Below are 27,824 nucleotides of genomic sequence, written 5' to 3'. Positions count from 1 at the left end.
GCCCCTGTGGGTCCCCGACACTCATCGCCCCACTCACAACAATGCCTTTGTGTGGCTGACGCCATTGGACTTCATTTCCTAGGAGTCCCACTTAATCCGATTGATGCAAATAGCTCACAGACTCAAGTTCCATTTACATTTCATCAGAACATTCAGTTGTAAAAATAGGAACTCACCGAGCACATTCACTTGGGCTGTGGCATGGGACCATCTAGAAGTGAATTCTGAATGGCCCGGGAGATGGGTCCCTATTTAAAATTTCTTGAGACAAGACACAAAACATGTAATGTAAAAAACTGGTTAATAAGCTTCTTATTGATCATATATAGCAAGGCTCCCCAGGTGGACAATCAAAAGGCAAAATGCAGGCTATCAGCTTGAATCTCACAAAATATGGTTGTGAAAGCCATTAATGACCAATTCTGTTCTTGGAACTTATTCCAAACAAGGCTCTGGCCGTTCTGCCCATATGATCCCTTAGGTGAGGAAGGAAAGGCCACTTGATAAAACTGATCCCGTGATCATTTGATTCGGCCAGCCTTGCAATGGGGACGTGGGGACATTTGTCCTGAGGAGAAGCTCTCAAGTTCTATGGCCTTCTTCTTGCAAACACCAACCTCACTCCTAGTTGATTTTTCACACAAACTGGATTTCAAAGGTATGGCCAAAAAAATTGTTATTATATAAAATAATCCTGCTGTTTATAATTTGGAGTTTGGCCTAGTGGATCTGGTGCCTTTTGTCACTATGTTTGGCAAAGTCATCAGGGAGTGTACTTGGTGTAGAGAATGAGTGTGAACTTTATCGGTAAAATGGGATTATGGTTAACACCTGCTCATTGGGTTGTTCTAAGAATTAAATGCATTCACATACATATGAGTTACTAGGTACATGCTCCCTGCTCAAGGCCTTCAAAGGCATATTAGTATCCACAGCAGAAAGTTCAAACTTAAACTTTTCTTTTTCTGGATGCACCATGCAGCTTGTGAGATCTTAGTTCCTCTACCAAGGATAGAACCCTGGCCCTGGCAGTGAAAGCACCGTGTCCTAATCACTGGACTGCCAGGGAATTCCCAGAAAGTTCAGATTTCTTAAGGCAGCTTTTAAGGATCCTCAGTGATCTAATTCCATGTGCACTCTCCTGCCCTACTTTAACTGATCTACTTATGCAAACACATACACCCTCCAACTCTGTCCCTTAAATTCCTCTGGCTCCTTTGTCTGAAACATCCTCTTTCCCCATCTCTGCCAAGTCCTAGCTTTCCTCTGTGACCAGGGTCACGCACTTTGGGAAGCCTTTTCCCATTGCCTCACCAGAGGGAACTGCTTTTCCTCTTATTCTCAGATCTCTCTACCCGGATCTCCCTCACAACACCCCTACTTTCTACGTTTTTTTTAAAAAATTTATTTTTACTTTATTTTACTTTATAATACTGTATTGGTTTTGCCATACATTGACATGAATCTGCCATGGGTGTACACGAGTTCCCAAACATGAACCCCCCTCCCACCTCCCACCCCACATCATCTCTGTGGATCATCCCCATGCACCAGCCCCAAGCATGCTGTATCCTGCATCGAACATAGACTGGCGATTCATTTCTTACCTGATAGTATACATGTTTCAATGCCATTCTCCCAAATCATCCCACCTTCTCCCTCTAATTTTTAACTTAGTAATTTACATACATGTTTCAACTCTGGTAGAGTCTAAAGGGTAGGATATGAGAAGAGTTCATTTTGAATATAGAGTTATCCCTGGCCCTTAGTTTGCTTAGATCAGGGACTAAACACATGTTTTACGAGTGAAAGGATTAAAGAAAGTTTATACTTGGTGTGAGGTGCCTGAAATTTGGGTGTTCATGACTGTCAGCTTACGTGTTTCTCTCCACTGTTTAGGATGTGTGTGTCCATTGCTAATTCACTAAGGAATGGAGGCTTACTCTCCTGACCAAGGACATTTGATCAGAAGTTGGATTAAAATATCTCCTAGGTCCCATCTGACTTTAGGAAACTATGAGTCTATTGTTTGCAGAGATGTCAGCATGACAGCCCTGAGTCATCTTTGTAGGTATTCAGAGATAGATGTCTACATGAATGTGAGTGGAACCAAATCATTGCAGCCGATAGATTAACTTGTGCCATTCCAGAATTAATAATGTAGTGCACAGAATCCTTGGCTCTTTCCTAATCCAACTTCCCAATGTGTATTTGAGTTTCTGGACAATAGAATAACAGAAATTTTTTCATTGGAATGGAACTTTCTTGTGTTGAATCCAGCCTCCCACACAAAGCACGCTACTTTCAGCATCCCTGACACATCCTCTAGGCTTTGCCTGAGCATGTCCAGTGAGCAAACTCTCACTAGTTTTCCAGTCCATTGTTGGAAAGCTGAGTTGTTAGAAAGTTTTCTCTTACGTTGAACCAAAATTTGTGACTTTTTATGATAAAGTCACTTTTATGAACTAGTCACCATCAGTCCTATTTCAGCTTTGGAGCAACAGAAAAGTCTTCACTCTCTTCTACATGTGAACTTCACAGATTTAAAAAAAAAAATTGTGTCTTGAGAATTCTGTCTTCCCAGCACAAACTCTTCTAGCTCCTTGAACAACATGTAGAATAATCGTCTTGTCCTCTTTTAGATTTCCTTGTTGGCAATGACCCTCTTAAAATGCAGTGCATGACATGTAGTATACTTACTTAAAATTTGCACATTTAATCATAACTACCATTTACTGCTTAGACACCTTACTATGGATGCTTCACATGTGTCATCTTATTTAATCCCCCTAACGTCCCACGCAGACAGTTCTTACAACTTTTATTTTATAGATAAAGACTTTTTATTAATAGACTCAAGAGCACAGGGCAGTATTGAGCAGAGCTGAGTGTGACAGCTTCACACTCACAACCCTCCCTCCACCACTATGATACTTTTAATTACCCCTAAAGCTTCTTCTAGTAAACAAATCTAATTTCTACACCCCACCCCTCCGCCCCCGTTCTGCAGTGTACATGGTCCCTATGTTTTAAGAAGAATACGATCCAGAAAGTCTGCTGAGAGAAAACTGACTCTACCCTGGGTGGAGAGCCCAGCCACGTGGTCTAAGCAAACACTGAGGGACTCGGTCAGTCACTCCCCAGCAGGGGCTGGGTTCCTTGGTGGCATGCTGCAGGCATTCTGGTGTCCATTTGTTAAATATTTCGTAAGTGCTTACTTGGACTTGTTAGGAAATTCCTGCGGAGGAACCATGGGCAGGTGCTTTTTGGGATGATCGACAGAGAATCAGACCCACGTTGCCCTTATAGTCTATTACAAAAAGATGACACATGCTAGCCAACAACCATATGAAACAGAGGGCCGTGATGCTATTGAGATGTATTTCAGTGCCTCAAGGCAATGGCACCCCACTCTAGCACTCTTGCCTGGAAAATCCCATGGACAGAGGAGCCTGGTGGGCTGCAGTCCATGGGGTCGCTGAGTCGGACACAACTGAGCGACTTCACTTTCAGTTTTTACTTTCACCCATCGGAGAAGGTAATGGCAACCCACTCCAGTGTTCTTGCCTGGAGAATCCCAGGGACAGAGGAGCCTGGTGGGCTGCAGTCCATGGCGTCGCTATGAGTTGAACACGACTGAGCGACTTTACTTTCACTTTTCACTTTCATGCACTGGAGAGGGAAATGGCAATCCCCTCCAGTATTCTTGCCTGGAGAATCCCAGGGACAGGGGGAGCCTGGTGGGCTGCCGTCTATGGGGTCGCACAGAGTTGGACACGACTGAAGTGACTTAGCAGCAGCAGCAGATTTCAGAGGAAGGAGAAATTGTTTTCAAGAGTGTGGGGAATCTGGCAAAGTTTTGTGGAGAAGGTTACATTTTAGCAAGTATCTTATTCTCTATTCTTTAGTTTCATACTCTAAAGATGACATTAACATTTCAACTGACAGGGTTATAAGAGTTGAACAAAACAGTTCAAAGGATTGTTTAGCACATGGCCTGTCATTTCATGTTACCCATAAAGTTTATGATTATATAAGAAGCATTGTTAATTGGAATCGAACACAGGGTTTCTGAAGTCATGCAGGCCTGGGTTCAAGTCCAGTGTGATATGGCTGCAGGCACTTAATTTCTCTGAGCTTCAGATTCCTCATGCATAAAATGGGGATGAATGATAGCCCTACTTCATACCTAGGTGGATTACATGAGTGAACACTGGCAACACAGTGCCTGGAAAAGAGTAAGTTCTCGGAAATTGTTCGCTGCGATTATCTTTTGAACTGGACTGTGTGAGATATGTAGGATTTGGGTGAGAGTAAGAACTCATTGCTTTCCTGGTGGCTCAGATGGTAAAGAATCTGCCTGTATTGCAGGAGACCCAGGTTTGATCCCTAGGTTGGGAAGAAACTCTGGAGAAGGGAATGGCTACCCACTTCTACTCCAGTGTTCTCTTTTTAAAAATTTTATTTATTTATTTTAATTGGAAGCGAATTACTTTACAATATTGTGGTGGGTTTTGCCATACACTGACATGACTCAGCCATGGGTGTACATGTGTTCCCCACCCTGAAGCCCCCTCCCACCTCCCTCCCCATCCCCTCCCTCTGGGTCGTCCCAGTGCACCAGCTTTGAATGCCTTGTTTCATGCACTGAACTTGGACTGGTGATTTATTTCACATATGGTAATATACATGTTTCAGTGCTATTCTCTCAAATCATCCCACCCTCGCCTTCTCCCATAGAGTCCAAAAGTCTGTTGTTTACATCTGTGTCTCTTTTGCTGTCTCCGCATATAGGGTCATCGTTACCATCTTTCTCAATTCCATACATATGCATTAACACATTGTGTTGGTGGTTTTCTTTCTGACTTACTTCACTCTGTATAATAGGCTCCAGTTTCATCCACCTCATTAGAACTGATTCAACCACTCCAGCATTCTTGCCTGGAGAATTCTATGGACAGAGGAGCCTGATGGGCTACAATCCGTGGTGTTGCAAAGAGTCGGACACAACTGGGTGACTAAGAGCATTTCAGATAGAGTGCATCAGGTGCAAGGGACACTGTCGCTTCAGCTGGGCCATAGAAAGGGGGTGAAGGGAAGAAAGGAGTTCAGTGCCCAGGGCCGGGTGGTCTCGGCAGCCGGAATGAAGAGTCTGAGGTCTATTCTCTACTCAGTGGGGCCTTGCAGTCGCAGTAGCATGCATTGTGTTAAAGATCTTGCTCAGCTCTCATTGCTCCCTAGCTCCCCCTCGTACCATGTCCTCTGCAGCCAGTCTTGGACATTCCACCGTGGGCCGTCGTTTGCCCTCTTCATGGCTGTGCTCGCCTCCTAACTGGATTCCTTCCTTCTACTCTTGCAACTCCACTCAGCTGTCCTCTAGATACCAGCTGTTAGAGCGGCTTTTAAAAATGTGAACTGCACTGCCTACCTCATCTCCTTAAACCCCCTCAGTGACTTTCAGGTCATTTAGGGCAAAATCCAAGTCCTTATCATAATTAAAAATCCTCTGTGTGATCTAGCCTCTCATTTACCCTTTCTATCAGTCAGCATTCTGGCAGGAAAATAATCATAAATTAAATGGGTAACGAGTTTTTAATAAAGAGGCCGTTTACAAGGGCATGGACAGGATTTGGAGAACCCAACGTGAGACGGTGCAGTCATCTAAGAACAATCACTTGGGGAACGGTTACCTCCTCTGTGTCTGAAGGACAAGTGGAGTGAGGCCTTGTAGAACCGATGCAATAGCTTCATGCAGAGGTGACCTGATGGAAGTCATGGCCCCAGGTAGAGGGTCAAAGCCAACCACAGCCAACTGTCAGGAAGTGAGGAAATAAATATTTTAATTTCATTCTCCTCTCACCCTCTACTCTCCCGCTGGTGCCTTGCCTTGATCAACCTGAAGCCAGGAGGCATGAAAGCCCATTGGTGTAGTCCCTATAGGTGAGCTTCTCTAGGCACTAAGGAGGTTGCAAGAGTGTGGCAAGTACATCTGGAGGGGAGACCAGAAGTCTTGGTGTAGTTTTCTAGGGAATCGTGTGTCTCACATATGCCATTTCCTTCCGTCTCCTCATGCCCAGCCCTGCACCTAGCAATGTCTGCTCTTGCCTCTACTCTCATCCTCAGTATCACTAACTCAGAGAAGTCTTTCCCGACTTATCCCAGGTTAGGGCATGCCCCTTATCACAAGCTCTCACTGCGCCCCCTAGCTATCTTTTGCATGTACATTAAAATTGCATAATAATTAATTGTTCAATTATATGGTTAAGAAGTCTGTTAGGTTGGGAAAATAGAACCCAGTACAGTGGGCTCCATAGTAGAAGCCTGATAAAAATTTGCTGAAAAGTTGAATACTTAATACCCACCTTGTCCAGTCTTCAAATTTCTCCTTGTATGTAACCCAATTTTGATTAGAATAAGTCTTGCTCATGTTACCTGTGAATCTGTCATATTAGTGAACCAATGAGACAATAGGATATTTCAACAGGTATCTTTGAGTATCTACAACGTTCTAGACATCAATAAGTGTAAAGGAAACAGAGATGGGTAACATTTGGTACCTGACCTCAGGAGTTCATAGTTTAATAGGGGAAACAGTGATACAAACAAATAAATATCAAACAGTGTTACAAAAGCTCTTCTGACTGTCCATGCAAATTTTTCCTCCAGAGTATAGAGCATTCTGTTTCTATCTCTAGGGTCGGGGGAAATTTAACATTGGACATTTGAGTTGGGCCCTGAAGGATGAATAAGGTTTGGCCAAGTGAAGGTGTTCCTGGAAGAGGGAACATAAGGGACAAATACGGACTGTGGCACATGGAGGCAGGAACTTGCATGACCTATGTCATTTCCACAATTAGAATTCTGTACCCTAGTCAGCAGAATTTTCCAGGAGGTTTTAAATTTAATGGTCATCTTATACAAGTGACATAGTGAGGGACAAAAGCAAGGAGGCGTTGGGAGGCAGAGGAGGAATGGGAGGTTTGGAGGTCCATGAAGAACAGGGCAAGTTGGACAACGGCCACATGCAGCAAGGGAGAATGGAAGGATGACAAATGGTTTTACAGATAGTAAAATAATTTCAAGGAGTTAGCGCTTTGAAAAACTCAAGTCTACGCCCATCCTTGCCCTGATGCCCGACTCGTGATGTGAAAACAGATCTGCCATGTTCCAGAGCAAGGTGTGCTTTTCCTGAGTTTCCTAAGGCTGGGGCATTGGATGGCTCTGTTGGCACTGGTCTTGGCACTTTTGAAATAACATTTCCCCCTGACTGCCAACTTAATAGTACACTATCTTCATTTAAGACTTTTGTCAGCAACTTCTCTCTAGGCTGTTTCTGAAAACATCTTTTGACAACTCATATTCTTGCCACCTGCTGTTTCACCAAATTCACATTGCTTCAATGTTGTCTTCTCATTTTTTCTATTTGTGCAGACTTCCAAAGCCAGTAGCCATTTTTATTAATTCATGTATCCAACTGAACCAATGGGCGTGCAGTGTTTGTGCCAGGCATTATGCCAAATGCGGGAGATACAAAGATGTATAAAATATTCTCCTGGCCCTCAAGGAGCTTACCATCTAGCAGAGGAGACAAATGCAATACCAATTTTTATGGTACTGAGAGCCTCGGTCTTGATTGTTTTCGCCACAGAAAAGGAACAATAATTTTGTAATGACATATAGGTGTTAGCTAATGCTGCAATGTCAATTGCATTACAAAATATAAATGTAACGGATCAACACATTGTGCACTGTAAACTTATAAATGTTATATGTCAATTATATAGAATAAGTAGATGAAGAAAATTAGTTACAAATTGAAAAAAAGAAAAGAAAAACTGTGTCAACTTTTTTGAGCATTTTGCAATAGGGTTCAAATTTTATTAACTTTTAAAAATCTCCCATAATGTTCTTCCACTAAACACATATTTCTCCTTTAAAAAAATTGTGAGATCTGGTGATGTTTCATTCTCAAAGTATACATCAAATTTCCCATGAGATCAATCTGTCTTAGTCTTCTATAGACTTATCGGTGATAGGCAACAATTTTCATCTTAGATAATAAAATAGAAATTGTGAAGTCTTATTATTCCACTGAATATTTTGAAAAAGAATGGAATCTCTATTCTTTTTTGGATGCTTACACAACGGGCAATTATTAATATTCTAAAGATAACGATCATTACTTAAAAATAAAAGATTGTCAAAATAATAAAGATAACCTAGAGATCTCTTTCTATAGGTTATTGCCAACCAAAGCAGCCTGAACACTTTTTAAATAAAAGTATGTGGCAAGTGAAGTGGTAATCACAGGGTTTTATGAATGCACAGAGGAGGGTCCCTAAGGCCGGCTGGAGGAAGAGCAATGGATAGTATCTTGGGGAGACGGCATTTGAGTTGAACCTCAAAAGGGGAAGAGACATCAGTTGAGCAGCGGTGACTGGAGGAAGGGAGTCCAGGCAGATGAACACCACATGAACAGAGACAGAGCCAGGGAGTGACAAATGGAGATGGGGTTGTTAATGCATTAGACTCAAGGCCCGCCTCTGTGGCCTTCCCTCAACTGCAGCCCCCTGGCTCAGTCAGGGATTTCTTTTCTGCCCAGTTTTGTGCTGCCAAGAAGGAAACTGAGTTTGGTGCAAGCGAAACAGGCTTTTATTCAACAGCCAGAGAATGGAGAAGGGGAGCTCAATCTTTTAAAAGTACCTTCTCCCCAGGGGATGGTAGCAAGAGAATTTTAAGGGCCAGGAGGCCGCAGGTCACCAGGGCTCTAGGAAAGTGGTGGAAGTTGCTCAGTCATGTCCGACTCTTTGCAACCCCCTGGGCTGTAGCCCCCCAGGCTTCCTTTGTCCATGGGATTTCCCAGGCAAGAATACCTGAGTGGCTTGCCACCCTCTTCTCCAGGGGATCTTCCTGACCCAGAGATCAAACCCAGGTCTCTTGCATTCCAGGCAGATTCTTTACCATCTGAGCCACCAGGGAAGCCCAGGGCTCTAGGAAAGGGGCAGAGACGTTCAGGGACGCTGGGGCATGTGCAGTCCTTCAGCCTTGTTTGCACATGGCACAAATTGTGCCTGGCAGAGTACAAAGACCCACTTTGGGTGGAGATCTTAGCATGACAATGAAACAAAGGTGACTCTTGGACACCTGGAGGTCTCATCTGCCCACAGGCACGTTCTAATGGTCAGATCAGAGCTGGTTCCCGTGATGGAGCACTGTTTATCTCTCAAAGCATATATAGTTGCAAAGCATCTCTGCCAAACAGCAGGTAGTACTTTTGAAACAAACACAGGGATAAATCAGAGCAAGTATCCTTCAGTGCTCAGGGGTTGGTATGGAAAAACAGACAAGTCAAGGCTAGGAAATCCATGACCTTCAGCCTACTCTGCCTGCCACCGTGGATCTAGCTGGTTCAGTCTGGTTTCATTGACCATGTTTGTGGCATGCTGTTGATAAAACACAACTAGCCTGTATGGTTAAAAACCAGTTTTTGTGCATGAGGCCTGGGCTGCTTTAATGGATGACAAGAGTGAGTAAGATGGGGGAGGATAGGGAGGGTTGTGAATGCCAGCAGTTTGTTTGTTTTGAGTAGATTTAGATTATGGGTGGCCATTGTAGGATTTTGTGATCAGGGCTCCATTCTAGGCATCTTGATGGTTGTGAGGAAGCTTCATTTGAGTGACCCAGTATAGGGTGGGAAAGGCAGGAAAGGCCAGTTAGAAGGCTATTACAACAATCCAAGTGAGAATGATGGGTGGGAAAGGAGTGGGAAGGAGAATGTGGCTTTTTTTTTTTTTAATTTATTTGGCTGCTCAGGGTCTTTGTTGCAGCATGTGGGATCTTGTTCCCCAACCAGGAATCCAACCCAGGCCCCCTGTGCTGGGAGCACAGAGTCTTAGCCACTGGACCACCAGAGAAGCTCCTGAGACTGTGGCTTCTGAGATGCATGAAGAAGGCGAAAGCAGGCAGGACTTGGTGCCTGATTAAATACGAAAGTGAGGAAGAGAGAACAGAGTGCTCAAGTCCAGATCCTAGTTAACACCTGCAAATGAATCAGCCAATGACTGTGATAAAGTGTTTGCCCATGAAGTTAGGTCTTGGCAGCGCAGCCTGATTCCATCATCTGATGGCTGCGGACACTGCTGTAGCCATTCAGTCTCCCTGAGTCTGTTCCCCCACTGTTAGATGGAATAATAATAGGATTGGCTTCAAAGGGTTTTAATGAGGATTCAATGAAATAAAGGGTGTGAGAGCATTTTAAAAAGTTGAAAGGACTATCACAGGCAAAATGTTATTGCTCAAATGCTGCTCCTGTATTCTTTACCATCAAACCTTGCATTTCTGTTTATAGCTTGCAAAATAAGAACCTCTTCCAAAATCAACCATCAGTTCAGTTCAGTTCAGTTCAGTTCAGTCGCTCAGTCATGTCCGACTCTTTGCAACACCATGAACCGCAGCACGCCAGGCCTCCCTGTCCATCACCAACTCCTGGAGTTCACTCAGACTCACGTCCATCGAGTCAGTGATACAATCCAGCCATCTCATCCTCTGTCGTCCCCTTCTCCTCCTGCCCCCCATCCCTCCCAGCATCAAAGTCTTTTCCAATGAGTCAACTCTTCGCATGAGGTGGCCAAAGTACTGGAGTTTCAGCTTTAGCATCATTCCTTCCAAAGAAATCCCAGGGCTGATCTCCTTCAGAATGGACTGGTTGGATCTCCTTGCAGTCCAAGGGACTCTCAAGAGTTTTCTCCAACACCACAGTTCAAAAGCATCAATTCTTCGGCACTCAGCCTTCTTCACAGTCCAACTCTCACATCCATACATGACTACTGGAAAAACCATAGCCTTGACTAGACCAACCTTAGTTGGCAAAGTTTGAAGACTAATTCCATAAGTAGTGTCAAAACTTTGGATTTGAGGGTGAGGCAGGAGGGAAGCAATCATCTTTTGTCCTCTTTTAAGCAGTAATCCTCTGTTTCTCTTTTTAATAATACTTAACTTAAAAGAGGCATTCTAGAGACTTCCCTGGCTGTCCAATGGTTAGGACCCACTGCTTCCATTGCAGGGGGCACGGGGGAAATCCCTGTTAGGGAAAATAAGGTCCTACGAGCTGCATGGTGTGGCCTAAATAGGGTACTTATTCTTTTTTTTTTTTTTTTAAGGTGCCTTGTATTGTAACAATATTGTAGCCAGTGATTATATCATAAAACACATGGAAGGACTTAAAAGAAAGCTGAATATGCAGCTTGTTATTATCTTAATTTTCTTTTTTCTGTTACTTCTTCTGAAAGAAAAAAAATACTTCCCTTTTAATCACTAACTATTTGGGCTCCAAAGCTCTGTAACAAGAAGAGTTCAATTTTGTATATAGGAAGGCAAGATCTTTTTTGCCCAACATTATCACTTTCAATACAGGAGGTGGATTTTTGATAGGAGAAACGAGGGAATTTGGAAGTATTTTGTCCGCCTATTGGTGATCTTAAATAATTGCCAGTTTTACTAAATGACAAAAGTTTCACAGTTGTTCCTTTAAAGAAATGTTCCTACCTATTAATAGGGAGTAAACAAGGATTGGAGAAAGTTGGCTTTGAAATGTGTTTTTAAAGTGTGGTTGGCACTTGAGGGGGTTTACCATACTTCAGACAAAATATTAAAGCCCTAGTGAAGTTAGTTGTCTTAGTAGGATGTGGGCAACTATCCACCTTCTCCAACTTCCCCCAGTTGGAACTTTCCACAAGTCTGAGGGGGCACTAAACAGAGTTCTGTGATAGACATTAAGCCCTGCCTTAGACCGTATCTGCTTTTTCTCTCTGTGGTTCAGGGAGGTAATACAGAATAGGGTCTAAAGAGTTTTGAACATCTATTGGAAAAAGTAGTTATGAATAGTTATGCCCAGAGTTGGGGGTGGGGGTGATGCAATGTGCTTGCATCTATGTCTGGCGAGTGGACGGGTAGAGAAATTTAATTTTGTCATGCAAGAAAGGAAGTATTGTGGTACCTTATAAAAGAGGGATCTGTTTTCAGTTTGGATTCCTTCTGCCAAAACTCCTCTAACAGCCAGAGATGACAGCGGAGTCCAAAAACCAGTTTACAGAGTAGAAAAATGCCTGTCTTTAGACAGATTGGCCTGGTGAGCAGAGTGGTTAGAGAGGAGCTGAATCTCATAGGCTTGTGTGCTAAGTCACTTCAGCTGTGGCTGACTCTTTGTGACCCTGTGGACTGTAGCCCGCCAGCCTCCTCTGTCCATCGGATTCTCCAGGCGAGAACCCTGGAGTGGGTTGCCAAGCCCTCCTCCAGGGGATCTTCCCGCCCCAGGGATCCGATTTGCTTCTCTGATGTCTGCTGCACTGGTAGATGGGTTCTTTTTACCAACGCCACCTGGGAAGCCCCCATAGGCTTTGAGTTTGCAACAAAGAATCAGAATGCAAATTCGCAATGATTCAGAATGCTAAGATTTAGTAAAAATCTTGGGCTGAAACTGAAGGAGGGTGTCTTGGCCCAGATAGAGCCATGAGAACACGCACAGGGCATCAGACCCACCCAGGATGACAAACCCAGTTGGCCAGGCCCAGGGCCTTCTCCAGAGAAGAGGGACTGGAGGTGAAGGACAGAATTTTAGAGTGTTCGTTGTGTCATTTCTCTCCTACTGACTGGATTCACTGATTGTCCCAATACTTTTTTTCTTTCCCATAAGTCACAGGTTAACTCTCCAAGTAACAAAAATTACAGTATCCAGAGCATGGTGAACCAGCAGTCCCCTTGGAGAATTCCCTGTGGAGGCACCAAGCACTTTTATCCCTCTCCACAGAGGCATGAATTGAATTCCTATACACATCTTTCCATCCCACCTCCCACCCCTCAGTGGACAGCCAGTTGCCTACTTATTAAATAATCCGTTTTTCTTCTTCCCTTATTAGACATGCTCACCTGGATCATATATTAAATTCTCATATGTAATTAGGTCTCTGTTTGGACTCTGATCTCACTGATCTGATTTCTTTATTCACACATCAATATTAATTTTTTTAAACACTCTAAATTTGTAACAAATTTTAAGCTGATAGGGCTGCTACATCCACATTATTCTTTTTCAAAATATTCCTTCTTCCCAATTTAATTTTTCCCACGCTGATATTTCCTATGAACTTTAGTACACGTGGGGGTGTTTCCAGTTTGTTCTCATTGCTCTGTCTGGGCCAAGACACCCTCCTTCAGTTTCAGTCCAACATTTTTACTAAACCTTAGCATTCTGAATCATTGTGAATTTGTATTCTGATTCTTTGTTGCAAACTCAAAGCCTGTGGGGGCTGCCATTGGTAGAAAGAACCAGGCTTGTCTATCTTCCTTAATATTCATAAGGGCTTTAAAAAAGCCCTTCTGTGGTGGTTTAAAGTTTTCTTCATAGGTCCTTTCTAACTTCCTAGTCCTTCAATCAATATGGAGAAACTGCAGAAACTTGAAGATGAAACTTGCAAGGTGAGAGGATGATTTCACCTCTACAGTAAGATTATTATTTCTTTGCTAATTTCATTTTGTATCACTCACATCTCTAATTTTGTTCACGATAGTCCAGGCGATTAAAAAAAGAGAAAGGTAACCTTAGGATTTTCCTGGTGGTCCAGCCTACCTGCCAATGCAGGGGACAGGGCTCAGTCCCTGCTCTGGGAAGAGTCCCTATGCCGTTGGACAGCTAAGCCTGTGTGTCACAACTACTGAGTCTGCTCTCTGGAGCCCCTGAGCCACAACTACTGAAGCCTGTGAGGCTTACAGCCCAAGCTCCTCAATGAAGATAGCCCCTGTGCGCTGCAACTAGAGAAAACCCACAGGAAGCAGCGAAGACCCCAAAATAAGTAAATAAATAATGAACAATTGAAAAAGTGAAGTTTAAAGAGTCTCCCTCCTTTGATTCTTCCCTGTAACTCCCCCAGCTGGAATCCTCACCTTGCAAACTGTTCTTGCTGTCACCTGGCGTGTCTTGGTCTTCATTGCCCATCCTGGCCCCCGAAGTCCTCTCCTTTCTCTAAAGTCCCGAAGCACATGTTGCAAAGGTTCGTTACATTCACATTACCCATGTACCACTCAGACAACTTGGTATGGTTACCGGTCTTTTTACCTCTCTGTCTTTCTTCCCAAAAGATTGTTGGAAAGGTCAAGTGTGTCATCCTTTTTCGTTTCCCCCTCCCCGCTCCGTCTTCATCTCACCCGCAGGTCTCAGGTAATGTCTTGCACTTTCTTTAACCGCTTACTTTTGGTAGCAGCAATTGTGCATTCACCGTAGCACCCAGATTGTTCTCCTACTGGGACGTTCTAAAAGTAGAGATTTTTTTAAACTTAAAAAAAAAAAATCCAGGAAGTGAAAATAATGCTTGAATATCCTTTCAGTGCAAACAGAATGGCCAATAGTATAGTCTACTCACCATGTGGAGAAGAGAATGGCAATGCACTTCAGTATTCTTGCCTGGAGAATTCCATGGATGGAGGAGCCTGGTGGCTTACAGTCCATGGGGCCCTAATGAGTTGGATATGACTGAGTGACTAACGCTACTACTACTACTATAGTCTACTCAGCAATACTTTGGTTCCTTCTCTTACCCTATGGGAATATGTGCTTTGAGTAGAATGATGAGCTGCTGGTACCATTTCAACTGTGATGGCATTCACTCTCTCATTGATTGAGCCATTCAGCTGCATTCTCGTCTAAATGCCCCAAAGATGATACTCCAGTCTAGTTAATCTTCCCATTTCCCAAGCCTCACTTCCTCCTTACAAATTCCACAGATATTCCCCAGGGAGCCCTCCTTTTTCTGAATCTCTCTGGCCTTCTACAGACCATCTTTTTGGTTTTGGTGGTTACCAGTGTGGTGCTTGTCTTTTTTCAGAGCAACTCACACTTGGAGTGTGGACTCCAGAGGGTTTTGAAACCTGGTCTTGCCCCATGTCTACTAGCTACACGATCTCGGACAAGTTACTTAAACTCTCCAGGTCTCCTCAGTTTCCTCATCTTGAAATATGGATAATCAACATGGTTTCAACTTCCTAGGATTCTTATAAATATTACACGAGTTAATATTTATTTGTAAAGTGCTTAAAGCAGTCCCTGACCCAAAGTAAACTTTCCATAAGTATCTGTTTTTCTTTTTTTAAATTATACTCCTTCACTTGCTATTGGTGTGCCCAGCCCACGTGGCTAAAGAAGACAGGAGTCAGTGTAAGAGAGAGCTTACTATTCATAGAGTCACGTGAACTGGCTTCTCTCTTCTCTTCAAAATGGAAATCTCAGTTCTTTTCATGAAAATGAGCAGTTCTCAACCTCACTGCCTCTACAGGGCAGGGCTTGAAGATCAGTTACGAGGTTCATCCTGTTACTACTGAGTACTAGCATCTTAATATTAATAACTGTAAAGTATATTCAAGAACTTTCTTCACTGGGCACTGAAAAAAGGGGCAAGTTTGGAGAAAATGAGTTGACTGGCTGGGACTCCCTGTCCCTGTTTCCCGTAGCTGGTAATGTGTTGGACAGATGGTGGAAGAGACACTGTGTATGTCACATATCATCAGCCCCTTGCTTTGTAGGACCTTAAATTGTTCCCTGGGTATTTAATGAGTTTAAATCTGGTTTTCTATAATAAAGATTGTAGCATTCTCAAGGTCAAGGGGCTGTGACTTATGAATCCTTGTAACCCCTGGCATGGCTAGAAGCACTGCACAGATCAAGAAGCCCTCATCAATAGATTCATTGTTTAGACTGGTAGGACAAAGCAATGTTTGGATGCTGTTAAACTGCAGTTGGAGAAAAATTACAAGTAACTATAAAACTTCCCACAATTCCTAATCTACTGTGTCTTTATTGATGCAACTCATGACTAAGAATGCTGATTCCATTCCAGTCCCTCTCATCACAATGAAGAGCAGTAAAACCCTGGAGGGAGATAGAAATGAGGGACCTGATTCTGCTAGTTGAGATAAGTCAGACACAGAAAGACAAATATTCACATATGATCTCATATACATATGGACTATAAAAAAGCAAACCTCATAGAAACAGAGTCAAATGGTGGTTACCAGGGGTTGAGGGTATAGGGAAAATGGGGAGATGGTCAAAGAGTATAAACTTCTAGGAATCTAATTTACCACATGGTTAATAATACTGTATTATTCTACACTTGAAAGCGGCTCAAATGTTCTTACCATAAAGAAGAAATGGTAATTATGTGACTTGATGGAGGTTTTAGCTAGTGCTGTGGTGGTGATCATTTTGCAATACATCAGATTAATACTTTGTATACTCTAAACCTACATAATGTTATATATCACTTACATCTCAGTAAATCTGAGGTGAGGGGAGGGAAGAGAAATGGGAGTCCTGGACCATCCAGTTTAGAAGTTGAGTGTTGACTCTTCTTTGGAGACAGCCCTTATTTTAAAAAATATAAATTTATTTATTTTAATTAGAGGCTAATTACTTTACAATATTGTACTGGTTTTGCCATACATTGACATGGCTTGGGACTGGTGCACTGGGATGACCCAGAGGGATGGGATGGGGAGGGAGGTGGAAGGGGGGTTCAGGATGGGGAACACATGTACACCTGTGGCGGATTCATGTCAATGGAGACAGCCCTGTATCCCTGATTTTTATTTTAAGCTCAGAATAGTGGCTTTTATGGCATCAGTCAGCACCAGGGGGCAGAAGAGAAAGCAGTTTGAATGGAAAGAAGCCCAAACTCAAAAGGACTATGAGTAAATGGTGTAAGCATGTCAAAGCTTCCAACATGGTTCCTAGTACCTAGTAGGTAAGGTATATATGTTAGCTGAATCTGAAAGTCTTAAGTCATTTAATGATGATTTCTCAATTACAGAAAAAGTCCAGGTTTTCTTCACTGTAGAAAAAATAAAAAATACAGAGAAGCAAAATGACAAAAAAGTGAAAAGTGAAAGTTGCTCAGTTTGTTAGTATTAGTGTCTTCAGTCATGTCCAACTCTTTATGACCCCACGGACTGTATAGTGCATGGAATTCTCCAGGCCAGAACACTGAAGTGGGTAGCCATTCCCTTCTCCAGGGTATCTTCCCAATGCAGGGATTGAACCCAGGTCTCCCACACAGCAGGCGGCTTCTTCATCATCTGAGCCACCAGGGAAGCCCACAGAATGAGAAATAAAATTTTAATTATTCATAATATCTCTATTGCCCCAAATTAAGCACTGTTAACGTTTCGGTCGAGTATATTCTCTTTTCCATATATGCATGTCTTACCCCTAAAATGGGATCACAATTTATTTTTCTTATTTCATGTTTCTCTGTAACTGTAATTGGTAATATCCACTCTTTAGCTCAACATAGTGTTGTTGAACACATACCAAGCACTTTGCTGAGTTTTCTCATCTGTACAGTTTCATTTAATCCTCAGAACAATTTCACTATCTCCATTTTACTGATGAGGGAGTTGAAGCTCAAACTTGTCTAGATTTGAAAGTGTCAAACCCAAACAGTGCCCCTTCAGCTAGTTTTGGTTGTTCTGAGAAACTAGAAGATCTGCTTTTAGTTGGATGTTTTCTTTAAAAAATCAAGCCCAAGTGATAAATAACTGCCCCAGTGATAACTCACTTTTTCTTTAACCACACCATTTTAACACTTCTGCTGCTGCTGAACGGTGATTTTAAAGACATAGGGATTTTTGTACATTTTACATTGTATATTCTGTACATTTTTATGGACTGCTGGATAACTAAATTGAGAGCAGAGCAAGGACATGGACTTTATACAAACAATTCCTACTCGACTTAGAAATTTAATTTTATGGTTGTAACTGATGATGGTCTAAAAACTCCCCAAACTAAACAAAATTACAAAACCTCGATGAGAATAACCGGCCTGGGAGAGTCATGAAACTTACAGTGTGATAGTTTAACATTTTGGTTTTCACATCGCTGCCAGAGGACGTCAGAACCCAGATGAGGGATTTGGGTTGACCACTGGCTCTGCGGGCTGACCCACCACATGAGCAAAAGAGGCCTTTTCATTTCTGGCTTTAGTTTTCTCTTCCAGGGAGAAAAGCTGAAGACTAGATTGAAATACAAAGTACCTTTTAATGAAATGCTGCCTCATTGTCTTATAATAGGGCTAACACAGACTGCCGGTGGCTCAGATGGTAAAGAATCTGCCTGCAAAGCAGGAGACCCGGATCAATCTCTGGATCAGGAAGATCCCCTGGAGAAGGGCATGGCAACCCACTCCAGTATTCTTCCCTGGGAAATCCCAAGGACAGAGGAACCTGGCGGGCCACAGTCCATGGGATCTTAAAGAGTCGGACAGGGCTGAAGCATTTAATACGGACTAACACGGTTTATTAACAATATTGGTTAGAGAAGAATGTACTGTGTGGTGCATTTCCGGGTTCACCCTAACCCCAAAATATGCAGTCAACTTCTGATTGCTCAGGGCAAGGAAAGGGAGAAGATAAGCCAATGCACCAAGCAATGAACAAGATAAACATTTCAAAACTATAAATATAAGCACACACACACATCCCCTTCCCCCACCGCCACCCCTCCACGCGTCCCCGGAACGAGCCACAGTGTCCTGCCCTCAGATAACTGTATACAGAAGCCTCGCGAGTGAGACACCTCCCTCCCTGCAGCCCCGCTGTGTTGGCGCTCCGCGCGGGAGGAGGTTTGCTGCTTTCCCTCCTGGCCTGCGCCGGCTACTTGTGCTACGCGGTTGCCTCCACGCCTCCTCGCCCGGGGTTCGCGTTACTCTACCCCGGCCAGCTGGCCCGGGGTCCCAGAGCGCCCCCAGCGCCCGGCGAGCCCTGCACCACGGCAGTCACGTCCCGGCAAGGGCTCGCGCCCCAGCTGAGCGCTGGTTGGTCGCGCCGTCGAGCCCGCGGCCCAGCGATTGGCCGTGGCAGTCGGCTCACGTGGTCCCCCGCAGTTAAGCGGCCTCCCGGGGGCCGCACCCGCGATCTGCCGGAGCTGCGGCCACTCGGGGACTCCCGGGAGACGCGTGCGAACTCTCGCAAACCGCGGAGTGCCGCCGCTCCTCTGCCTGATGAGCTGCACCAGGTAGGTTCCCTGCAGATTCTCCGACCCGGAGCTCAGGGAGCGCGCAGCTGTCGGGAGGCTGGGATGCGTTTTCCTGCTGTCATCCCCGCCCCGGAGACCCCAGGGGAGGGCGGGTTGACAGGCTGCTGAAGAATCTGGCGCTGGGGAGGCCTTGGAGGTGTGAAGATTTGCTCTGAGCATCTTAGGCAGAGCTGATTTCGGTAAACGGCATCTTAAACCAGAAACGTGAGTCAGCTTTAGTTCTGATTCCCTCGTGGATTCTAACCGTATCTCTTGGTCCTGCACAGAGGTCTCAAGGACTCGTGGGAAGAGCACTCAGATTGCTGGCTGTGTAGTTTAGCTTTGGGAAAAACTTAACGATGGACGATGTTCACTTTCCTTGGTCCTCTTTCCTTCTTCTGACGGTTTGCCATAGCAAAGCCAGTCTCGGGAGTTTGAGCAAATGATTATTTTTAAACTCTTCGGCCAGACTTAACATTCCAGGGAAATCGCCGTATCCTGAAACTGTCTTTAGATAAGTGCAAAATGTGAAAATACAGGGCAAACCCCCAAACAAAAAAACCACCCACAAAACTACTTAAATAGCTTCTTTAGACATAACTTAGCAGAAGACGTCTCTAAAATTTCCGCCTGTTAACTATTATTAGACCAATAAATATAGCTTTCTCTCTCATTTGTTTGTTCTAAGTTTGTAGGTCTCCCAGAAAAATCCTAGGGCTAATAAAGTGAATTCTCAGAATATTCTTTTATTACCCATCTTATGATAATGACCATTTGGCTATGTGCTTAGAGCTGCTGGGAAGACAGTTACTAAAGCCGGAACGAGAAATGTCACATACAGTATACACACACTTCTTATCTGAAGGCTAGGGTAGGGGAAAAATGTCCATAAGTTTGGCAATGTATACTCAGGGCTAAAGGCCAGAAAAAATACCTTTCTTGATGGACACTTCATGGTTTAATATTTCTGGGCATAGTTATGTCTAAATTTTAAATAGCTTTATTATCTTTCTAGTTATAAATATCCATTGCCAGAACATTTGAAAATACCAAAAAAGTACAAAGGCAAAAATAGATCACCTATCACCCGGAGATAATTGTTAACTTTTTGTTGTGCTTCCTATTAGACTTTTCAACATTTATAAGTTCATATATGTGTTGTGTGTGTGTATATATATATATATATAAAACACATTTATTGAAACTATCCTATTTTCAGGTTTGGCTTTCCCAGTGACTCAGCGGTAAAGAATCTGCCTGCAATGCAGGAGACACGGGTTCAATCCCAGGGTTGTGAAGATTCCCTGGAGAAGGAAATGACAAACCACTCCAGTATTCTTGCCTGGAAAATCCCATGGACAGAGGAGCCTGGTGGGCTATAGTCCATGGGGTCACAAAAGAGTCTGACATGACTGAGTGACTAAATAATGACAATAATTTTCAGATCATCAGATTTTCCCACTTAAATGTGGAGTTGGCATGGATGTCTTTTTGGGTGAAATACAGATTATGTAAAGATTTTTAAATTCATAAATGGCTGCCTTGCACTTCAGTAGGTTATTTGTGTAAAATGGGGAAGAGCATGGTAATGAAAGTGCAGAGAGAATCCTCTAATTTACTCTTTCTAGTCTTTGGCTCTCAAAACCCTTTGCTGTTTTTATTCTTTCTTTTTAAATGGATTATGGTTCCAGAGAAGTATAATTAATTCAATAGCAAAATCATCAAAGCAGTTGAGGGAGTGCAGTTTGGAACTTTGATTCTAGAACCTGTCTGGTCATTGGCTTACCTGGGAAGCTTTAAGAACATATATACATTCTTGTCTCCATCCCCAGGGGTTCTGCATTAGAGGCTCTAAGTCCAAGGATTCTGCATTGAAAAAAAAGAAATCCAACCCACTAGGCCATGGTGGGGGCTTCCGTGGTGGCTCAAACAGTAAGGAACCTGCCTGAAAACAGACAGGTTTGAGAACTGGTGCTCCAGAACAGAGCAAATGGTTTTAGAGCTGTATTAGAGTTGATCCCATCCAAATCTTTTATTTCTCAGATGGAGAAACTGGGACACCAAGTGTTTTAACCCGTGGCCTATAGCCTGTCAAGGGCAGAGCCAAACGTAAGATGCAGCTTTTATCACCTAATCCTGCATTCCTTTACTTCATGTGAGAGCGCTGTGCTGGCTGTAATAGCCAACAAAAATAGTACAGACCTACTTGGGACCAGGGGAAGTGCATTCTAGGTGCAGATGATAACCCCTCTTCTTTCTGTATTCTAGAATGATCCAGGTCTTAGATCCACGGCCTCTGACAAGTTCAGTCATGCCCGTGGATGTCGCTGTGAGGCTCTGCTTGGCTCATTCCCCACCTCTGAAGAGCTTCCTGAGCCCTTATGATGACTTCCAACGAAGAAATTTTGTGAACAAATTAAAGCCCCTAAAGCCGTGTCTCAACATAAAACAGGAAGCCAGAGCTCAGGACGGCTGGAAGCCTTCACACAACCAAGCCAAGAAGCGGGTGGTGTTTGCGGACTCTAAGGGCCTCTCCCTCACCGCCATCCATGTCTTCTCAGACCTTCCCGAGGAGCCCATGTGGGATCTCCAGTTTGACCTCTTGGACCTGAATGATATCTCCTCAGGCTTAAAGCTCCACGAGGAGAAGAACCTGATTCTGGATTTCCCTCAGCCTTCAGCTGACTACTTAAGTTTTCGGAACCACTTCCAGAAGAACTCTGTCTGCCTGGAGAACTGCTCTTTGCAGGAGCGAACAGTGACGGGGACTGTGAAGGTGAAGAACATGAGCTTTGAGAAGAAGGTTCAGATCCGGATCACTTTTGACTCCTGGCAGAGCTACAACGACGTGGACTGTGCCTACATGAAAAATGTGTACGGTGGCTCGGAGAGTGACACCTTCTCGTTTGCCATTGACCTACCCTCTGTCATCCCCACAAAGGAGAAAATTGAGTTCTGTGTCGCCTACCATGCTAACGGGCAGGTCTTCTGGGACAACAACGAGGGTCAGAATTACAGAATCGTCCATGCACAGTGGAAACCCGATGGGGTGCAGACACAGATGGCAGCCCAGGACTGTGCCTTCCACCAGGCACCACCTGCCAAGGCCGAGCTGGAGTCGACAGTCTTTGGCAGTCCAAGGCTGGCCAGTGGGCTCTTCCCAGAATGGCAGAGCTGGGGGAGGATGGAGAACTTGGCCTCTTACCGATGAATGAAGCAACCTGGTGACCAGTCTTGACCTTATTCCCCATGTAATTCTAGGTCTGTGTTGCTCAATCTTAGGAAGGCGTTGCTACTTTCCTTCAGTAGGTTTAGGTTGGAGCTTTTGAGACCTGGCTACAAAAAAAAGATAGCCCCTTGAGAATTTAGTGTAGGGGTTTGTATGGATGACAGTGCCCAGTGTTGCTGTGGAGGATCAAGTTAAAGCCTGGAACCCTATTTTTGTAAAAGTAATATTCTGTCTATACCCTTTTCTCCTTCCCTCTCAATGCACTGGCTTTCATCTTGGGCAAGGAAAGGTTTGAGGAAGGACAGTGGATGGTGATGGAAAGCTGTGTTAATGGTATGAGGAATGTCTGAAAAGTATACACAAAGGGCTCTGCAGCTCAGGTCAGAGTAGGAGCAGGAGGTCTGATACTTAACCGTTGGTGAGAAAATGAAGGTTATTTTGTTTTTTTAAGTTGGTTTTACAGGTTTCTCCTGGGGAAGTAATTTGTAGGGGGGAGAAAAAGATCCATTCTAGGCATTCTCGTGGAGAAGAACCCAAACAAACTTTAGGGGTATTGGGTGGTTATTGGGGAAAGGTGAATTATAACTCTGGAGAATCAGATTTTTTACATGAAGCCTTTTTGTTCAAACGTGACTCATCAAAAATCATGATCTGGGGAAACCTTAAGCAAATCTGGCTTTGCAGTCCTAGTGGGATAAGTGACCTTACCTGTGGCCCAGGTATTATGCCTGGGTTCTCAGTGTAGATGCTGCCTAACCAAAAAAAAACCATGCCCTCATCATTGGCCAGAAACTGGTAGGAACTCTATGTCATGTCAAGGATCACTCGCTGCAAGTGCCTTGATTAAACCAGAATGTTGTAGTTGCTTAACCCAAGTATCTGAAGGGTCATCTGATAACTCATGAGTGTTTGACCTCATCAGAAGGTCCCCTCTGTTTGCTGGCATTCCTCTTGCGACACTGTTGTATCTTCAAGAGTGTTGTCAGTGTGGGCAACTCACATCCTTCATATTGAAGGTGATTCGTTTTTCTGCCATACTTTATCAATGTGATATTGGAAGTGAAGACTGACACTGATTCTCAATTCAAGAATCCAGTACCTTGCACATAAAAGTAGCCATTTCTTGCCTATATTCTTCTTGTTATTTTAAGTCTTCCTACCAATTTCTTGAAAGTCAACATTTTTTTTTAAATGGATGTGAATTGTTTTGGGTGTGTTGTAATATACTTTGTTTTGGACTGTGCATAAATCCATTCTGTAAGATCTTCAAAACAGGAGCCTCTGAATGTTCACTTCTATCATCACGCACATCCGTTGAAAGGTATTCTGAGAATGCAGTTAATTTTAACACGTGTGATATGCCATGCTGGAAAAGTTATTGGAATAACTCTGCTGTGACAGTATTTGAGGTTTGGCTAGCACCCACAATTTTTCTACTCTAAATATTTCACTCTCCTGTAGCTATCCTCTGTGAACTTCTCACTTTAAAAATAAAAGTGTTTGATATAAGATCTGAGAATGTTTTCCTTCTCAAAGTCCCAGTTAGTTAAATAAGAAACCATCAACTGAGATTCTCCTGTTTTGTTTAACTGAGCAAGGTTAGTTTGGACCAGGAATTGGATCCGCCTGAAGGTATTCCCATGGTCCCAGTCTCATTAGTGAGAATTTCGACCTCCTGACCATTGGGGCTGGGGTCTAGAGGCAGTGACCTGGGCTGTTGCAACTGTCCCCATCTGTGTTGACTGCTCATCACACACTCTCAGTTTTATCTTGGGGGCCACTTCTCAGCTTGAAGTGGGGGAGGGGATGGTGTGAAAAGGGCTGGAGCAGCTGTCTCCTGAGTTCCAGCTCCTTCGTGAAAGGGCAGAGCTTGTGTCGCAGGCAGAGGGCGTCAGTCCCAGACTGAGGGGAGGCTCAGCTCCTCGGGGTAGGAAGCAGCAGGTCCAGGAAACAAAATCTTAGTTCCAGTTCTTGCCTAAAACTCCAGAAAGGGCTTCTGCACAGGGTCTCTTAAGGGGGAATAACCAACGTTCTAGAAAGACCCAATGATGAAAAACAAATTTTATCATAACATCTTCTTCATCAGAAGTTGTGAACCACAGGCTTACAGGCTGTATCTGGCTGCAGACATTTTTTCCTCTTCTAAAGAATGTTTTAAATTATGAAAGTATGATACCACATTTATAGGAGACTTGGAAACTATAGAACCAATTTACATATAGTTCCACTATATATTATAATTATTTTTGAAGTTGATTAACAAAGATTTTTAGTTGGAGTTTCAATATCAAACTCTCAAAAATTAATAGAATGAATATACAGAAAAGTAGAAGGATAAATGGCCCCCCACTCCAGCACTCTTGCCTGGAGAATCCCATGGATGGAGGAGCCTGGTGGGCTGCAGTCCACGAGGTCGCTAAGAGTCGGACACGACTGAGCAACTTCACTTTCACTTTTCACTTTCATGCATTGGAGAAGGAAATGGCAACCCACTCCAGTGTTCTTGCCTGGAGAATCCCAGGGACGGGGGAGCCTGGTACGAGGCCGTCTCTGGGGTCACACAGAGTTGGACACGACTGAAGCAACTTAGCAGCAGCAGCAGCAGGATATAGTATCTCTGAAAATGGCTGCAGATTTTTTCTTTTGGACACAGGCTGATTTTTTGTTTCTCTCTCTCTCTCTTTTTTTAAGAGAGTTTATTGCCAAGAGCAGGCCATCAGCAGGCTACATTAAAAAACCTCTGAATTTCCTTTTAGCTGAAAACATTGCAAGGCCCTTCCTCATGGTGACCGTCCCCTGGAGTTGAGTGCAGCTGCCTCCTCTGATGGGCTTCGTCTGCTTTTCCTGTCCCTGCTTCATTCTCTCCTGCTGTCCCCCTACCTCTGTAAGCGCAGGAGTTCATCACCCATAGTTTGTTTCCTCTGGCTCTCTACCGGCTTAGGTGAAGGCCACTCTCTTACCATAGGATGGAGAAGAGTTAAATATCAGTCTGACAGGGACCTTGAAAACTGTAGGATGCAAATGTCCCCCTTTAGAAGAGAAATTTAGATTCAGAGAGGGGAAGTGACTTGTTCCAGGTCCTGTGGCGGGCTGAGTCGGCCTGGAACAGTGACTTCTAGGTTGGACAGTGATTTTTTGTTTTGTTTTTTAGTATTTTTATTACTTTTCCTTTTTAAATCAAAGTTTTTGTGATTGAGGGCAGTGACTGTTTGCCTAGTGTTTTCCTTCGCATTTCTTTCTTGAAGTTGTCCCTGAAGACTTCCTTTCCTAGCGACCCCCTTTCTTTTTTTAATTAAATTCTTTTTATTGGAGGATAGTGTATTTACGCTGCTGTTAGTTTCTGCTGTACAGAAAAGTGACGCAGTTATACATATACATATACCCACTCTTTTTGGGGTTCTTTTTCAATACAGTTCATTATGGAGTATCCAGTAGAGTTTCCTATGCTATACAGTAGTCCTTATTGTGTGTATGCTCAGTCACATCTGATTATTTGTGATCCTTTGGACTGTAGCCCACCAGGCTCCACTGTTCATAGGATTTTTTCAGGCAAGAATACTGGAGTCAGTTGCAACTTCTTTCTCCAGGGGACCTTCCCGACCCAAGGATCAACCCTGAATCTCCTGTATTGGCAGGTGGATTCTTTGCCACTAAGCCCCTGGGGAAGCCCCTAGGTCCTTATTAGTTATCTGTTATATTTTATATACTATTGTGTGCGTATGTCAATCCCAATCTCCCAATTTATCCCTCCCCACCCCTTACCCCCCCTGGTAACCATTAACATCTGTGACTCCATTTCTGTTCTGTAAATAAGTTCATTTGAACAATAATTTTAGATTCCTCAGCACCCCCATATTGTCAAAATCTCCACTGTGTTTTTCTGGAAAGCCTTTTAGCCTCCTGCCCCTGGCAGCTTTGAAATCTGACAAATATCTGGAGTGGAAAATGAGCTGAGCGTCAGGCTCAGTCTTCTACACACCCTCTCACCAGAATATTGACGTAGTCTGAACTCTTCAGTTTTCTCTCTTTTTCCAGCTTCTTGAAGCCATCTGTCAATGTCATTGGTATTCTTCCAAGGCAAAGTTCAGATTTTCGTTTTCTTGTCCAGAATCAGCAAATACATCCAGGTACAAACAGCTGCAGTGTGTCAGTTCAACTTAGCCATGAAGTCTGGTTGTTTTAGTAACTTTCCAGTGCTTTTAAACAATTTGTTGATATTTCTCCCCAGATTGTCTTATTCATCTTCATGTTAGTACTTGTCTGCCTCGAGCCACTCTATCATATTCAAAAGTGATAATATATCCTATCTTTGATTCTCTCTGTATAGTTTCTCCTTATTTCAAGTCCCTGGTTGTCTCAGTAATAGCTCAACGCTTTCAAACTTTTAGTTGTTGTATTTTATATAACTTTTCTAGTTGTTCTCATCTGGACCATTAGTCTACTGCAAGCTCTTCTCTCTTAATCGTATACAGTTCAGTGCCTCATCCTACGTGAATTTCTTCTAGAAATCTAAGGATAGGGATTAATTATACTTTGTTATTGTAAAAATTGAAGGCTATAACCAAGATCCTAGCCTGGATAGAAAGCTATTTCACCATTGTCCTCCAGAAGCATTTTAGAGATTGTTCTAATACCTGAAAAAGTGCTTCATAAGAGACCCAAAGTTATACCCTGTGCAACAGGGCTGACAATGTCTTTGAAAATGTGAAAAATAAATATAAAGTCTAGATTATTTCCCACCAAAACTCTCCCAGTACAAAACACTCAAAAGTGCTAGATAAAATATTTTCTAACTGTGTTATCAAAGCACTGCTAAGCTGGGAAGAAAGTAAAGTGAGTCAGTCGTTCCATCATGTCCCACTCTTGGTGACCCCATGGACTGTAGCCCACCAGACTCCTCTGTCCATAGAATTCTTCAGGCAAGGATCCTGGAGTGGGTAGCCATCCCCTTCTCCAGAGGATCTTCCCGACCCAAGGATCAGAACCCGGGTCTCCTGCATCACAGGCAGATTCTTTCCTATTTGAGCCGCCAGGGAATAGCTTCCTTAGTCCTCTAAACAAAAAGCAGAAGCAGAGCTCTAGCAGGGTAAATGGCTGGCACCTGTCCTGAAGTCACTTGTTAATCCTTAGGTGACCAACCTGGCTGTTTTTTTTTTTGACATCTATGGCTGCTTTGAGGATGGAAGATGCAGATTAAGGTGGTAATGGGGTCACAGTGAATAGCATAGCCAGAACCAAGAAAGGATCGACCCTTGGTAAGAAAAGGATAAAACCCTCTTGCAAAGAAATTCAACTAAGAAAGATGCCTCTATCTCTGGGTAGAGGGGGAAAAACCTCCTCTTAAAATTCATAACCACAATCCGGTCCTCCCATGGATTTGCAATCTGAATTCACATTCCTGTGTTCTGAAAAACCTCAAGCAGAAAATCTATTTAAAAATGGCTTCTGGTTGCAGTACCCACAGATTCTTATTAGAAGCAAATGTAAGTGCTCTGTGTAAGGTGTATCTTCAAACATAAGCCCACAGAATTTTCA

At 43.5% G+C, this 27,824-nt stretch overlaps 1 protein-coding gene across 1 annotated transcript; it reads left to right on the top strand.

Annotated features, from left to right (window-relative positions):
* The first annotated feature begins 18,958 nt into the window (after positions 1-18,958).
* On the top strand, positions 18,959-23,798 carry PPP1R3C (protein phosphatase 1 regulatory subunit 3C). The gene is made up of 2 exons (XM_004020030.5): positions 18,959-19,060; positions 21,329-23,798. The coding sequence occupies exons 1-2, from the start codon at positions 19,047-19,049 to the stop codon at positions 22,269-22,271; spliced, it is 957 nt and encodes a 318-aa protein (XP_004020079.1). The 5' UTR covers positions 18,959-19,046; the 3' UTR covers positions 22,272-23,798.
* The last annotated feature ends 4,026 nt before the right edge of the window (positions 23,799-27,824 follow it).

The sequence above is a fragment of the Ovis aries genome, chromosome 22 (assembly GCF_016772045.2).
Source record: "Ovis aries strain OAR_USU_Benz2616 breed Rambouillet chromosome 22, ARS-UI_Ramb_v3.0, whole genome shotgun sequence".
In the NCBI taxonomy this organism is placed as follows: Eukaryota; Metazoa; Chordata; class Mammalia; order Artiodactyla; family Bovidae; genus Ovis; species Ovis aries.
The sequence above is the reverse complement of the archived record's forward strand: the minus strand, read 5'-3'. Positions and strand labels throughout refer to the sequence as shown.